Source organism: Aplidium turbinatum, chromosome 10, assembly GCF_918807975.1.
Source record: "Aplidium turbinatum chromosome 10, kaAplTurb1.1, whole genome shotgun sequence".
Classification (NCBI taxonomy): domain Eukaryota; kingdom Metazoa; phylum Chordata; class Ascidiacea; order Aplousobranchia; family Polyclinidae; genus Aplidium; species Aplidium turbinatum.
The window spans coordinates 13,065,799-13,080,182 of NC_137481.1; the positions used below are offsets into that span (position 1 = coordinate 13,065,799).

At 35.7% G+C, this 14,384-nt stretch overlaps 2 protein-coding genes across 2 annotated transcripts; both read left to right on the forward strand.

The window, feature by feature from the left end:
- Nucleotides 1-3,332: 3,332 nt before the first annotated feature.
- On the forward strand, nucleotides 3,333-5,665 carry LOC145777901 (heterogeneous nuclear ribonucleoprotein A1-like). Its single transcript, XM_082589257.1, has one exon. It carries the CDS (start codon nucleotides 3,409-3,411, stop codon nucleotides 4,411-4,413), a length of 1,005 nt encoding a protein of 334 aa, XP_082445383.1. The 5' UTR covers nucleotides 3,333-3,408; the 3' UTR covers nucleotides 4,414-5,665.
- Nucleotides 5,666-5,669: 4 nt separating this feature from the next.
- On the forward strand, nucleotides 5,670-13,447 carry LOC145777902 (ribonuclease H2 subunit A-like). Its single transcript, XM_082589258.1, has 6 exons — nucleotides 5,670-5,833; nucleotides 6,125-6,326; nucleotides 7,962-8,100; nucleotides 8,345-8,516; nucleotides 9,737-9,820; nucleotides 10,352-13,447. The coding sequence occupies exons 1-6, from the start codon at nucleotides 5,707-5,709 to the stop codon at nucleotides 10,525-10,527; spliced, it is 900 nt and encodes a 299-aa protein (XP_082445384.1). The 5' UTR covers nucleotides 5,670-5,706; the 3' UTR covers nucleotides 10,528-13,447.
- The last annotated feature ends 937 nt before the right edge of the window (nucleotides 13,448-14,384 follow it).

Below are 14,384 nucleotides of genomic sequence, written 5' to 3' on the forward strand. Positions count from 1 at the left end.
TCCTCAAAGGGAGGCCAGATTTGGCCCCCCCCTCATATTTTCGTTGATTACTTGAAGCACAGTAACGCCATGCACTTGGTTTTTCTTGACTTTTCCTAAAATTGCCAGGCGGATCTGATGATACTAAATTTGATGCTAAAAGTTGTGTAGTTTTCTTGTAAATTCAAGATTTTGGTGAATTTTTGATATTTCTAGCTCACTTCCAGCAAAGCGTGAAATGGATTACATTGCGATAACAAGCCATGAGCTCATAATTGCTTCGTGCATCGATATGCGCGAGCAGAGAGAAACGTCCTCTTGTTTTCCTTTGTTTGGTTTGACCTCAATAACACAAAGCACGTTATTTCTAATGCTACAAAAAGAAGCCAGTGGTCACAAAGTTGTTAATTAGAAACAATAATAGCAAACGTTTTTTGCGTTATCAGCTTTACGAAGAAAAGCAATCTATGATCAATGTAGGCCACAAACTATTCAAAACAGTTGTTTCAACCAGCAAATATCCATTGACGAATAAAAAGCGTTACAATAAGAAATCTTCCCTTAGGTAGTGAGTAGTGACATGAAAAACCTGGTTTCGAAATAAATGTTCTATGGAAATACTCTCATTGGCAAAACTTTCCATTGGGAAAATGTATCACTTCAAATGCTTTTGGAAGAAGCTGAAAAAATGGCGTTTTTGCAAACAGTAATTGTGAGATACAGTATGCTCAAAATTATGAGATCACGTAGCAGCTTACTCGATGACTACATGTCCCTTCGCTGCTTTATGTCGCCTACGCTTACTTGTTATGTGTTGCATTTTTGTTCGACGGTGCACTGTGTATTGTTCCAAAGAGCGCAAAATAAAGATGATAATGTCTTCACTACAAAATATTTTGTATTGTAGACTAGGCATAATGCTCGGCGTCACATCAGACAAACAACAAATCGGCTTTCTTGATCATTGATTCAACATCTGAATACGTTGCGCCAATGTATAAGAGGCCGGCTATTGTGAAAACCCGCCATTTATAAACGATCTGATTATTCCTAAAGTGGGATAAACCAATGGATCAAAGAATGAAAAAACAATGCTGAGAAAACTAAATCTAAGTGACGAACAATACCGATGTCTTCATTTATTTTGGAAAAATGCTGCCTAAACTTATCAACAAAAAATACCGAAAAAAACGGCAGGGATCCCGAAAGCAGAATTTGCTCGACTTTGGCATGAATTTAGTCAGACAGCTAATAAATCCACACATACAATAACGGCCACTCAACGGCTATAATATTCATAATCAACCTGGTTCTGGGCGGTTTGTGTAACAGTTCAGGGGAAGACACTACTTGAAATGGTGCACAACACAAAAGATTTTCAATGTTGATGGTGGATTTCTAAAAACCGGTGTGGATTGTGCTGCACAGTGACTTCAAGTTTAGGGCAGAAAAGGCACAAAAATATCAAGATAAAAACAAAGACCTTGTGGGAAATTTGTGGGAATCATAACACGATGCAAATACCATAAACGCGTAGTTTGCATGCTGCTCTAAGCTGGCCGGTAACCACAAAGGTAGACAACAAAGGCAGTTTATAACTAGATAACAGCGTAATAAACATTATAAATACGTAACCCGACAGTTTTCTTTTACAAACGTTTTACGTCTAACAGTAAAATTTCCGCAAAATTTTTGTGAAGCGTTTACAAACCATGGTTATGTGAAATTATTCATCATTATTATTTTTACTTTTCGGATGTTGTAAAACGTCATCAGAAAAAATCACAAAAAAAACATTTCATTACTTCAATGTAGTAGGCCTAAGAATTTTTTATAGAATTGTAGCCACGTTTTATCAACCAAGAAGCCATTTTTTGGCAATATGAAGTTATACAAAATAATTTGCAATACTACAAATGTTTGAAAAGAATCTAGGAAGTCTTCTCACAATCTAGCACAAAATGATTGTGTTTATTGTACCTCTGCAATATTTTTTATGACAAATTTTGAAGCTTCGTTATAATCATTTTTATCTTTCAAGTCATAAGTCCATTTTTTTTGGCCAGAAATTATAATCGCTGCTTTGCTCTTGTATCGCTTCGTCGCGTTTACGCGTATTTTTTGTGTTCCAAACAATAACGACCAAGTCAGCAATTCAGTCTTTTTACATTGATTCAACATTTGTAAACGTTAAATTAATGTAGATCTGCTGACTGTGGGTTTATTTCACATTTCCTTTGTTTACCCATGTTCCTCACTTTGCTGTTGCATTGTTTCGACGTTGGCGGACTAAAAATGCATTTTCAAATTGATTGACACACAATAAAAAGTGAACTTCGAACTTAGCTTTGTTGATGTAAATGCTGTATTTTTAGTGGATGTAATTCATGAGTTATGTTTATAAACACCCGTAAGCCAAATGACTTATGATGTAGCCGGCATGATATTTGTGATGCGACTTGACACAAATCCACAATTCCAAAAGCGCCTAATTTGAACTTAGAAATTTCAGATAATTTCAACAGCTTGTTCAATTGTCTTCTCTCTACTAAAAATATTCATACTACAAACTCAATTGTAGACCTAAAATACACAAACGAACATGTAAACAGCTATTCAAGTAAGCCAAGGTGTTACTTATGAGAAGTTTGGTTCCATAAAACAAGAAGCTGGCCATGGGTTTCGCAAAGCATTAGTTCAGGACAAAAATATAAAACAACGCAGTTTTGTTTTTTTCAAATTCATGTAACAATGTTACTCTGTAACTATTTTATAATTAATGAGTAGCCTACAATAAGATTTGCTCGCATAAATCTTTATCGACGCAATGAGTCCGCACACCGCACACACACTTCGTGCGGTTGATCGAGTTCTTTGTCCTTTAGAATTTTGCATGAAATCGGATTAGCACGGTTAATTAAAGGCGGCAAGTTAAATCAAAATTGTCGTTTTTGGGTATCTTTGCAAAAGTTGAAATATCAAGTTTCACATATAAAATTTTAGAATAATGACTTTTCAAACTTATAGACAAATGATTTTTTTTCACACCAGTGCAACTTCTGTTGAAATAGCACCAGCGGATCACACGTAACAGCTGATTGAATTTGATCCAAAAACGGCCCCCCCTTGAGCAGTTAACTTCCAAAAAAACGTTGAAAAGCAAAGGGTTAAGGCGCTTATCGTCTTTTGCTTTGAAAGAGAAAAAGAAAAAAGTGCTTATGTAGTGACGTCATGACCGGTCAAATAGTGTTTCAGATTCAAAGACCGGAGCCGGTCAAATAGCCACTGCCTATTATAAATTAATATTGATACATTATTATCAGCCTGTGATGCTTGTTTTTATCTTTAGAAGGCTGCATGCATATTAAGTAACCGATAGGGTAAGTTCACTGCTGTAAAGATTACGATATCATTAGAGAGTGTTTCAATATGCCCTTTGAAAATGAAGATGAGCAATGTCGAAAGTTGTTTATTGGAAGAATTTCTTATGAAACTACTGATGATGGGTTAAGGGAATATTTTTGCAAATATGGAAACATTACTGACTGTGTTGTTATTCGTGAAAAAGGAACTAACAAATCCAAAGGGTTTGGATTTGTTACTTTTGAGACAGAAGAAGAAGCTGATAGGTGCATGAAGCCAGAGGAGAGGCCACACGTTATTGATGGAAGAACTATAGATGCTAAACGAGCAGTTTCAAGAGAAGATTCTTCAAAACCTGGGGCTCATATTCAGGTAAAGAAAATATTTGTCGGTGGAGTAAAGCAGGGTTGTGATGAATCCATGTTGAGAGACTATTTCAGTAAATATGGAAACATTGTTTCGATTGAAATACCACTTAATAGAGAAACACAACAACCGAAAGGATTTGGTTTTGTCACTTTTGATGATTTTGATGTTACAGACAAGCTTGTAGCAAAACATAATCATGACATCAGTGGTTTTCACTGCCAAGTTAAGAAGGCCCTTTCAAAAGAGGAGATGCAAAAAGCAAAGGAACAATCGGACATGAAAGGTCAAGAATTTAGAGGTATGAGAAGTGGTGGTTATGGAGACCGAGGACAAGACAGAAGACCAAGTAGAAGCAGAAGTGGTTATGGCAGTTACAATGATTATGGTGATGAAGATGGTTTTAGTTATGGAGGTGGTCCAATGAGAAGTCGTTATGGCAGATCAGAAAGAACAAATGCGCCATATGGCAAAGATTATGGCGTGCATTCCAGACAAAGCAGATTTTCCCAAGAAAATGAATATGAAAGGAGTGATTACAACCCAAGATACAGTGAAAAAGGAAGAACCTATAGTGAACTGGGGTATGGAAACACATATGACTCAGAAAATTGTAATTATCGTAGCTATAATTCAAATGATAATTATGGAGGATATGGAGAGCAAGAAAATAATTATTATCGAAGGGCTAATGACAATTACTAATGTTTACCTTTATAAAGAAATATTAGGATTGTAGTTTCTGGAACAACAAAACATTGTTTCTTGAACATAAAAAGCTTTTCTACATGTAATTATGTCAGTTTTGCATACTGACATAATTGTGTTTCTGTGGTTGGTTTTAAGTATTTCGCTGTTGAGGACCTTTTCTGGATATTTTTGTAAAATATGCTGTTTTAATTTTCATTATTTTATATGTATTTTTAATATTAATTAGGCATTATGTGGAAACCTTGATTATATAGGTACTTTTAAACTTAATAGGATGCATCTTTGCTTGAAAATTAGCTTTTCACACTGTATAGTCAATCAGTATGATAATTAGCATGCATTGCAATAACGAAATTGAATTATTTCCATAGTTGTAACAAAAGGTAGCAATACAAGAAAATGTATGTCACAGTTAATGTAACTCTAATCTTACTTACAATCACTTTGTCTAAATTTCTGGCTGCTTGATCTAGTTTTTACAATTGATGCACTGGTGTATTGTTTACTTCAAATTGCCAAAACAACTCTACCGTACACATAGTTAAGCTACGGTAATCACAAAATAAAACCCCCAAAATGTACATAAGACATACAAGCTACAATTCCAAGTTTTATTATAAACATGTTTAGTGGTATATATATCTAAAAATTCGAAGTCTTGTGATAACTTTTATTGATGCTAGTTTACAACTGATTATTATTTTTAAATAAATGCTTGTTATTTTAAAGAGTGTGTGTCTCACTGTTTAAAAACCATTCACAAATAATATAAAACATGATTATATTAAAATTAATACACCAAATCTAAGGCAAATATTGGAAAACTGTTTTTACAAATGTGAAAATTTTGAACGTGTAGGCTATTGCTGTATTTTTTGGAATGTTTATGTTGTCTTGTATAACTGTTCAGTTGACATTAGAAAAGTCATCATGTTGTATGAGTTAATTTTTTTTTTAAACTGGAAAATTATGTTTCAAATAGTTATTGTTTGCGTATATTGAACTTTGATGCCCTATCAAAAGTTCAACTTTTGATTTTAAGTCTAAATGGTAACCACTAACCATTGCTATAATATCACCATTGCATTTTTGGGACTCAATCCAAATGCTTTCATACAAACTACTGTTTTGTTTGTCTATTTATCATTGTGCTGATATTAATAAACAGCAATTACAACAACTTTCTACTCCAGCTGTGTTGTTTTTTTTTCTTTCACACTTTGATTAAGGATTTCATTACATTTAGGCAATTTTCTTTTATATTAGGCCTTTTTCCATTGTAAAGCAATGGATATTAATTATTTTTTGTTGAATTCTGTTGACAACTACAAGTTTCATTCACAAATTAACGACAAACTAAAGAATGAACCTTGTATATTGGGGATTGATGAAGCTGGTCGTGGCCCAGTCTTGGGTATTGTATGCTAAATATTTATGTTGGAAGCTTAAATTTATGGAAGGAACACATTTATATAGCTTTTATTTCAAATGTGACAAAGACAGTAAAATATTTATAGATGTTAATGACCTAGTACATATAGAACAACTTGTGTTACTTACAGTTAAAAGAATGCCACTTAAGTTGACAAGTCTTGTTAGCAGCCCATCATTGTTGTAATTTTCAAAATGTGATTAAAAACATATTGCGGATCTTAACTTCATTTAGCATGTTTTTTTACAAATGCATATGCATGCACTCTTGCAGGTCCAATGGTTTATGCTGCTGCCTTTTGTCCTATATCTTCAAAAGAAGCCTTGGCTAACTTGGGATGTGATGACTCAAAGGTATTGAAAGAAGAGCAGCGTGAAACTTTATTTGAAACCATAAATCAAACATCAACTGACTTCATTGGATGGATGATACATATTTTATCACCAAACTTTATATCAACTTCAATGCTAAGCAGGTTATTACCAAAGTGATTTAATTCATGTAGCGTCAGTTTACCGGAAAAAGTCTGCTAAGTTACATGTATACAGTATATTTTCTATAACCTTGTATAGCCTACAAATACATTGTACATCTTGCACCAATGCTGGGATCTCACAAGACAAATGAACAAAAAGACGACAAAAGTAAAATGTTTTCACCATATTCAGTAAATAAGGAGACTGATAAACAGGCTTCGAAATTCGTTTTTGTTGACGGCGGACAAACGTGTCCGGTCTGAGCAGCTATTTTGGCGGACAAATTAAGTCTCACGGCGGACACACCAGTTTTAGCGTCGATCGTTATGCTTAATCAGTTAATCACTTCATCTTGATAATTCTTCGCCATTTGAGAAGTATAGCTACGGTTTAGAAGGCTTTTTAAAATTTCAGCGAAGTCACTCTGAAAGGCTTTCATCAGACCAACGACGTGCGCTTGAAAAGTCAAAGCGCCGTATACCTGCTTAATACGCCGGAATGGCCCGATTCGGTGAGAGCCTTTTTCGGTGAGAGCCCTATTTGGTGAGTTTTTTTTTAAAATTATTGCGCGCCGTAGCCTAATTATCATTGCCGTTATAGGGATAGAGGTTAGGGGGTTTTTGGGGCTGGGGGTTTTTGGGGTTGGGGGTTTTGAGGTTGGGGGTTTTGAGGTTAGGGGTGTTTGGGGGTTTTTGGAGGTTGGGGTTTGCATTTTTGGGGTTTTTGAGGTTGGGGGTTAGGGGTTTTTTGGGGGTTGGGGTTTGGGTTAGGGGTTTTAATTAGGCTACGGTACCCAATAATTTTCAAACAAAAATTAAAAAAAAAAACACAAAAACCCCCAACCCCTAACCTCTATCCCCTATCCCCTAACCCTATAACGGCAATGATAATTAGGCTACGGCGCGCAATAATTTAAAAAAAAAAACTCACCAAATAGGGCTCTCACCGAAAAAGGCTCTCATCGAATAGTAGCAGACCCGATTCAATGTCATCAATCGTTGAAGCAACGTAAAAATCGAAAGTTTTCCTGCTTGAATGGAAGCTAAGGGATGCAGTATTAACATTTTCTAGATGTGCGGAAATTATATTTTTGCAACAATTGTTCGTGCTATGCAATGACAATTTGTATCGCTAGTTCCTGTGTTATTTCTCGGCGGACAAATATGACCGATCTAAATGGTACTTCCCTCCAGGAATATCTATGGGTACTTCCCGCGGACATGTCCGCTTGAATTTCGAGGCCTGGATAAACATACCTGAATTGATAACAAAGACGAAAGATAAAAGTAAATGGAAAGAGTTTGTAAGGGAAGTCACAGTTGATCAATCAAAACTAATTTGTTGCAGATGATGAAGAATGTTTGTCTGCGGTGACATTGCCAGCATAAACCTCTTTGTGTATTGTCGTAACAAAATTAGTTTACTTTCTATAAAGATGTGCTTGAAAAGTGAAAACTTTATTGATTAACAATTTCGATGAGAGTTGAGATCACCAATCCAACAGAGGATATGATTAAATCATGTAGTAGTAGTCCAGTTTTCATCCGGTCTTGTTGGTAGCCTAACTTGTTTTATCTCGTTTTACTTTTACATCAATCTGAATAGGCTGCTTGAGTGCTTGTATGTGTTTTCAGAACGAAGTACAATTTGAATGCAATTTCACATGACACAGCAATTGGTCTCATAAGGTCTGCCCTCAAGTTAGGAGTAAAGGTGAAAGAGGTTTATGTTGATACAGTTGGTCCACCAGAATCTTACCAAGCAAAACTACAGGTACTGCTCAGTAATAAAAGATAAGCATTCATATGACTTAGAAGAGTGTTTTTCTTAAAGATGGCGTGCATGGAACAAGATGATAATGAATTCGGTTGTAGAATATGGATTTTTACAGGAAAGTATAACCATAGAGCTATTTGATGATGTTGAATGAGTCATTTAAAAAAAAGTACTGTCATTTTTTTTTTTTGCTTGTCACATGAGCATTAAGCAAGCTTATTTTATATTCAATTTTGTTTAGAGTGTTTTTCCAAAAATAAAATTCACTGTGGAAAAGAAAGCTGATGCAAAATTTCCTGTCGTGAGTGCTGCCAGCATCTGTGCAAAGGTTTGCCGAGATCGTGTAGTCTCGCAATGGAACTTTGTTGAAAATCCTAATATTAGCAAAGAATATGGGTCTGGTTATCCATCAGGTGAGTTACTTTCATTGATGAAACGATTCGATTGAAAGAGGCAGTACAGATTAAGGTTAAAACTTGAAAACAGTTTTACTGGCTACTGAATTGTTACGTATAATGAAGAAATTGCCATATTATTACATACAATTTACTAATTGTAAATATGCCTTCATGTAGAGATGTATCGATAATATTAGTCATTTTTGCCGTATGGGTATCAGCAAAATCTGGCGGATACTGTGGCCGATACTAAAAATATATAAAAAACGCATTTGCTGCTGATTTTTCACAGTCAGAAAAGATGTAGATTTTTCGAAGTAGTAACTAACGTCACATTGATGTAGAAACATAACAACCTGTGCAAAGGTTTGATACCTCACGACGCACGTCTTCACACTCCTATGACTTTTTGCGCGCACCTTTTGGCTTCGGCATTGCAGTGATTCTTTCACTCAAACGTTTTATTTCAACAGTTTTGCGTTGCTCGCTTCTTAAATTGTGAAATGCTCAATATCCAACATTTCTCATCTGTGTTTCTTTTTTACACTCATGGAGCATAAAACTTGTCAACGTTTTTTGTCCATACGACGTCATGAAATTATATCTTAAACCTGCGTAGTGATGTAACATCATTTCAACATTTTATTGAATGATGACACAACAAACTCGATCGTCATAGTTGGTGTGGTATCTGAAAAATGAATACCTTTTGACTTTGAAATTCAGTGAAACAAAGTATCCATTAATAATAATTTAATAATAATCACTAATATATGACATACGTACTATAGTCAAATCCCATTTTTCCATGTGATTTTTGCTCCGGAGATCAGTAGAAAATAAGGCTATCATGTTGAGGCGCAACATTTGCTGATTGGTTTAGTTATATAAGCTTCAAAGCTTTTTTAAATAGTTCTTTTCTGCAAATAAGGTCAAACATAGCATTCAATCACTCCTTTGCAAATACCAAAAACTACTTCTTGCACCTCTAAAATATCGGTAGCGGCTTAAAAAGTGACATCGGTATCTGCAAAAATATTGGTATTGGTCAATTGGTACATCTCTACCTTCATGCAATGTACTTGACAACGAAATACTACAGCCATTGCTAGTATTGTAATGGAATATGATGCATGAATCTTTTTAGCTTGTTGGAGTGATACTTGGTTGAAAGAAACGATTAGGTTTGTTTGCTTTGTTGGTATACTAGCACTGTATATTGTGATTTCACATAGACCCAACCACCAAGGCTTGGCTGCGTAACAACATTGATAGAATTTTTGGATTTCCAAATTTTGTTAGATTCAGTTGGGCAACAAGTAAGTGAGTTTAATTCTGCATATCTGTTATGCTAGTTTCTTTTAAATTTTTTCTTAATGTTTAGTAAACTTTTACATGAACTCTATAAGAGATTTAAGGTATTTATTCAATATCTTGAAAGCATTTGTATGTGTGTATACTTGAAAGTTACTTTTTCCGAAATAGAATTTTTAGTCCATCCAAATTCACTTAGTAACTATAAAATCTGCATTTTAAGCCGATAAATTTATTATTTAAGTAATATTTTTCTTTGAACCGAAGAAAGCACCTTTCGAAGTTTATCTTCGCGGATTGCCTCCCACAATTGGGATGTAGTCTTTCGACCTCTTTTGTAGACCCCTATGATGCATGTCTAGTTGTCTACAGTTCAATGTTCCCATCTGTTGTTGAAGTAGTCACTGAAATAGCCGATGTACGTGTTCTATTGCCCATGTCGAAATTTGAATTAGTTTTCCTTTTTTGAGTTTGAACACGAACTTTATAATGGCAATTTCTATCAGTGATGTGTTGCTTTAATATTTGTTTCACAGCTCGCAACATTCTTGAAACGGAAGCAGTGTCTGTTCAGTGGCCGGATGATGATGAAGAAGGCGACGCAAACTCGAATACTCCAGCAATAACACAATTTTTCACTGGAAAGAAGTCATCGGAAACCAGACATCATTTTTTTAACACAAACAACCTTTTTACAGTTGATTCATTCTGATTGTTGGTTTGAGGTCTTCAAGCAGCGTATTGAAGGATATCCCGAGGGTACAAGTCAGTCTCTGAAGTTGGAAGTACAGCAAATGTTCCGGTAGATTCCAGGAAAGACAATTGTAGTGATTCTAATACTGTAGTTAGAATCCCATTGATCAGAGAAACTAATTTTTACATCTGTAGTTGTCATTGGTGTTGCTGGGCAGTTGTCATTTTGTGGCCAGATTTTAAGTTTTGACCATGTTTTAACTCATTTAGAGATTTTTTAGTTTTCCTTGCAGATGGGTTTGACTGTTTTTGCCTTTTGTGAACCATTCATAAAGCAGGCTTGAGGAAAAAAAATTTCTATAAAGCCGTGAACTATAGTTTCATGGGGCCCATGGTTTCACTACATGTATATTCATCAAGCCAGTCCTTTACTTTAGTGCAGTGGTTTTTATCTAAAACACTTTTCTAAAAAATTTAAGTGGAGGAAAAGAATAAATACAAGTTTTTGAATTGTCGTAAAGTCGCTTGGGGGATTGCTGCAATGGGTAAGGAAACGTCGAGGTCAAATTTTGCCTTTCCGATTTTTTATGTCATTTCTTAGCCAATTTTGCCAAACTACTGTATATTCTATATCTTGTCTAGCATAAAGTGTTGATATATGTAAGCAGTAGCACAAACCAACGTTTTAATATTAGAAATTTTTTTATGCACACACTGCGATGCCTTGGCATCATGATTTTGTTTCACAGTTACGATTGAAGCTGAAAGCCTTCTCGACTCTAAATACAGTATAGCCATAATCCGTCTCGCACTGCTAAGTCGTTGACTCATGTAACCATTTCTTGCCTTGTAACCTGCCACCTCTGCGCAAGTTTTAGTCATGACCCGGATTCCTCTCTCCACTGTCTAAGTATGGTTTGGACACTTAGAGGTTTTTCAAGGGTACCGTACCTAATACTTACTCATCACTGAGGGATGTCTAGGAATGGAGGTTCAGTTTTCCGGTCAATCATATAGTAGTAATTCGTTGCTTGAAAGTGCAGTTTTGGAAGGATTACTTTCCTCATGTTCTTGGGAGTCATGTCACTTGTCTTCTACCACATCTGTACCTTTGTCTGCTTCATCATCTGTTGGTATAACAAGATCTTCATCAATGTGCAACCTCTCACCATCCTTTTTAACTTTGAGAAGAGCTTCATCTTCAGTTTTCGGTGTGTGCTGATCCACTAGTTTTCTAATTTTATTGCAACTTTTCTTCTGGCTGCTACATCTTCTGTACACAACGCATGGCAAGCATGAGTTGTCTGGATGAGCAAAAAGCCATTTCTTTGCTCCATCTTCACAATGTTCAGCTCAGTGTTTAGATGTTTTAGCAACTGCAAGCGTACAAATGTGTTGTATTAAGATTTGTCAAACTCATGCTCAACCAGAAAGTTATAGGTGACTAGGACTACCACAAACGTCAAAGAATTTGCCCATTTCTATTTTGAAGTCGTTTATCTCTTGGCAAGATTTTCCTTATTTTTGTTGACTATTATACGTCTTTCTTGTACTGTATAATCTTTTCAATTTATTTTCAATAGTTTTTTGATCCAAAGGAATCGTTAACTGATCTCCGAATCGTCCTAGCCTATTTTGTGGAAACATTTAAAATAACTTTGTTTACCATCTCATTCACATCTGCACACTTTCCAGCCTCATATTTGTACCACCAACAATTTCTTAACACCATTTATTGAAAGTTTGTGTGCCTGGAAGACGATCTGCCTGCCAAAACTCATCGTGCTGTTTCGTAATTATTCTCTTTCTCTTGGTCATTGCCGCTTTAATATAGCAAATAAGTAGAACTCTAAAATATCAATCTAATATTATTTTACTTTAGAAGTGTCAAAACTACATCACATTTAATTAAAACTTGTAAAAAGTATGCGTGACGACTGACAGCACTGCATTGCAAAATAGTGTCACACAAAGCAACGATATTCTGACAACAACCAACAACTGTAGGATATATCACAAAACAGAATGAAACAAAAGAACGGAAAGAGATAACTCAAATAATATTACAGCAATCGTTAATATTATTAGGTCACACAGCGGACAAGCGGCGTGCAGATTGGCATTGAGCCAAGAGCGTAGGTGATTTATAATCGTTTCTTTATTGTAATGCAGTCTTATAACATGGTGTCATGTATAAGTTTTCGGTCCAAAAGTCGGAAAGCAAAACTAACGTCTCTTAGCCTCCAATTGTTGTGTGGCTTTCAAATATCATGTACAACAATGCGACAAGAGACCAATTTGCAACTCCAAAATAATATTTTGCGATTTCAAATAGGGCCCCGAACCGTAGTTTGAGAAGTGCTGAGCTGGACTCGTTTTCTTCCCGGTCCCATAAAACCACTCCGCTTCACAGACCGCTGTTCATTTTTGTAGATCTTTGTTTCATATTATTGCACAATCTTTATCAACGTCTGAAAGTGTTACGCTATGTTTGTACTGAATTTTGGCCAGTTTGTTTTGGATTAATTTTAACCTCTATTTTACAACAACCTTGCAACTTCGCTGCTGTTGCAACTACTGTAGATAAACTGAATGTGCTTGATGGTCAATTGCAGTTTGATTGGCCGGCGTTGTGATTTTATGCGAAACGTTATTGTCAAGAACTTATTTATGAAGTCGAGCGTAGTGTAATTGCAGTATAAAGTCAATTATCTGATGCCATGGGTATTGGGTAGCGTACGTTTTTGAAATGCATCAAAGTAACCGAAAATACTTCCTTTACCTTTAAGAACAAACTCAAGCCTTGTCATCATGCACAGGTGTTTATGTAAAACATTACAACACTATGTGTAGTTTATTATATATGGCACCAGCGATCGCCAAACAAGTCACCCTTAACTTTACACTTTGCCGATGTTTGTTTGCATAAAAGAATACAAATTAGCATTACATGTTTCGTGCAGTGCTGTGAGTAAACGTAACTATTTAGCTAGATGGCTGTTCGAATACCATATGATTTCTTTGGAACAGAGTTGTCAGAACCGCTCCAGTTTGACGACATAGGTCGTGATGCATTAGGCGTCATATAAATAGATGAAAGCGGAAAAAATGGGACCATGTGATGTTTGTACAGCCCCTTATAACACTTCAAGAAACTTTTATTACTGTACGATAAGCAATATTTCACAAAATTCTATGTGGATTATATGTTACTGGAAGGATATAACATCATCCATGGTTGACATGCTTGCCAAAGTTGGACAAACGGTGCTTTGGTGAGGCACAAAGCGAAGCATTGGAAACGTATTTTCCCTTGATCCTTATGATACACCAAGCTTGCAACTTTTTTTGATGCGTATGTTTCAATATAGAAAAGTATTTTAACATAGTTCCTGAAAGCCAATACCTTGCAAAAGGTGCTTTGAGTTGCGGTATTGAAAAATATTCAAATAACAATAACTTCAGTTAAACTTTATGCAATTTAACAGTAATGAAAGATTGGATTCATTAAAGCTATTTGATAGCATTCAACAACATAGCCTCATTCCAGATGCAGTAGTTTGCGATGCATTTTTTTATACAGAAGAACTCGCCAATAGTGAAACCTGAAGGGCTTCGAAAAAGTGTCACTGTAGTTTAAAAACGGGACTTGCAACCAGGGCCGGATTTAGCTGATGGGGGGCCCGGGGCACTTTTAGATCGGGGGGCCTCCCGTGCAAAAAATGTTTTCAAGCCTACGGCGCGAAAAACCACCTCTACGTCTTCAGTGGCATCAGTCCAGTACTGCACAGCATTTTGCAGAAACTTTAAAGGCCAAAAGGAAAAAATAACACAAAATCACATTTTTTCCACATACGGGGGCCCTTCAAAAGTCGG

Excerpts from the sequence above, each read along its gene's own strand:
- LOC145777901 (XM_082589257.1), top strand. The coding sequence starts at position 3,409 with ATGCCCTTTGAAAATGAAGATGAGCAATGTCGAAAGTTGTTTATTGGA.
- LOC145777902 (XM_082589258.1), top strand. The coding sequence starts at position 5,707 with ATGGATATTAATTATTTTTTGTTGAATTCTGTTGACAACTACAAGTTT. Across the intron at positions 5,834-6,124 it reads TGGTCGTGGCCCAGTCTTGG|GTCCAATGGTTTATGCTGCT; the intron begins GTATTGTATGCT and ends GCACTCTTGCAG. Across the intron at positions 8,101-8,344 it reads CTTACCAAGCAAAACTACAG|AGTGTTTTTCCAAAAATAAA; the intron begins GTACTGCTCAGT and ends AATTTTGTTTAG.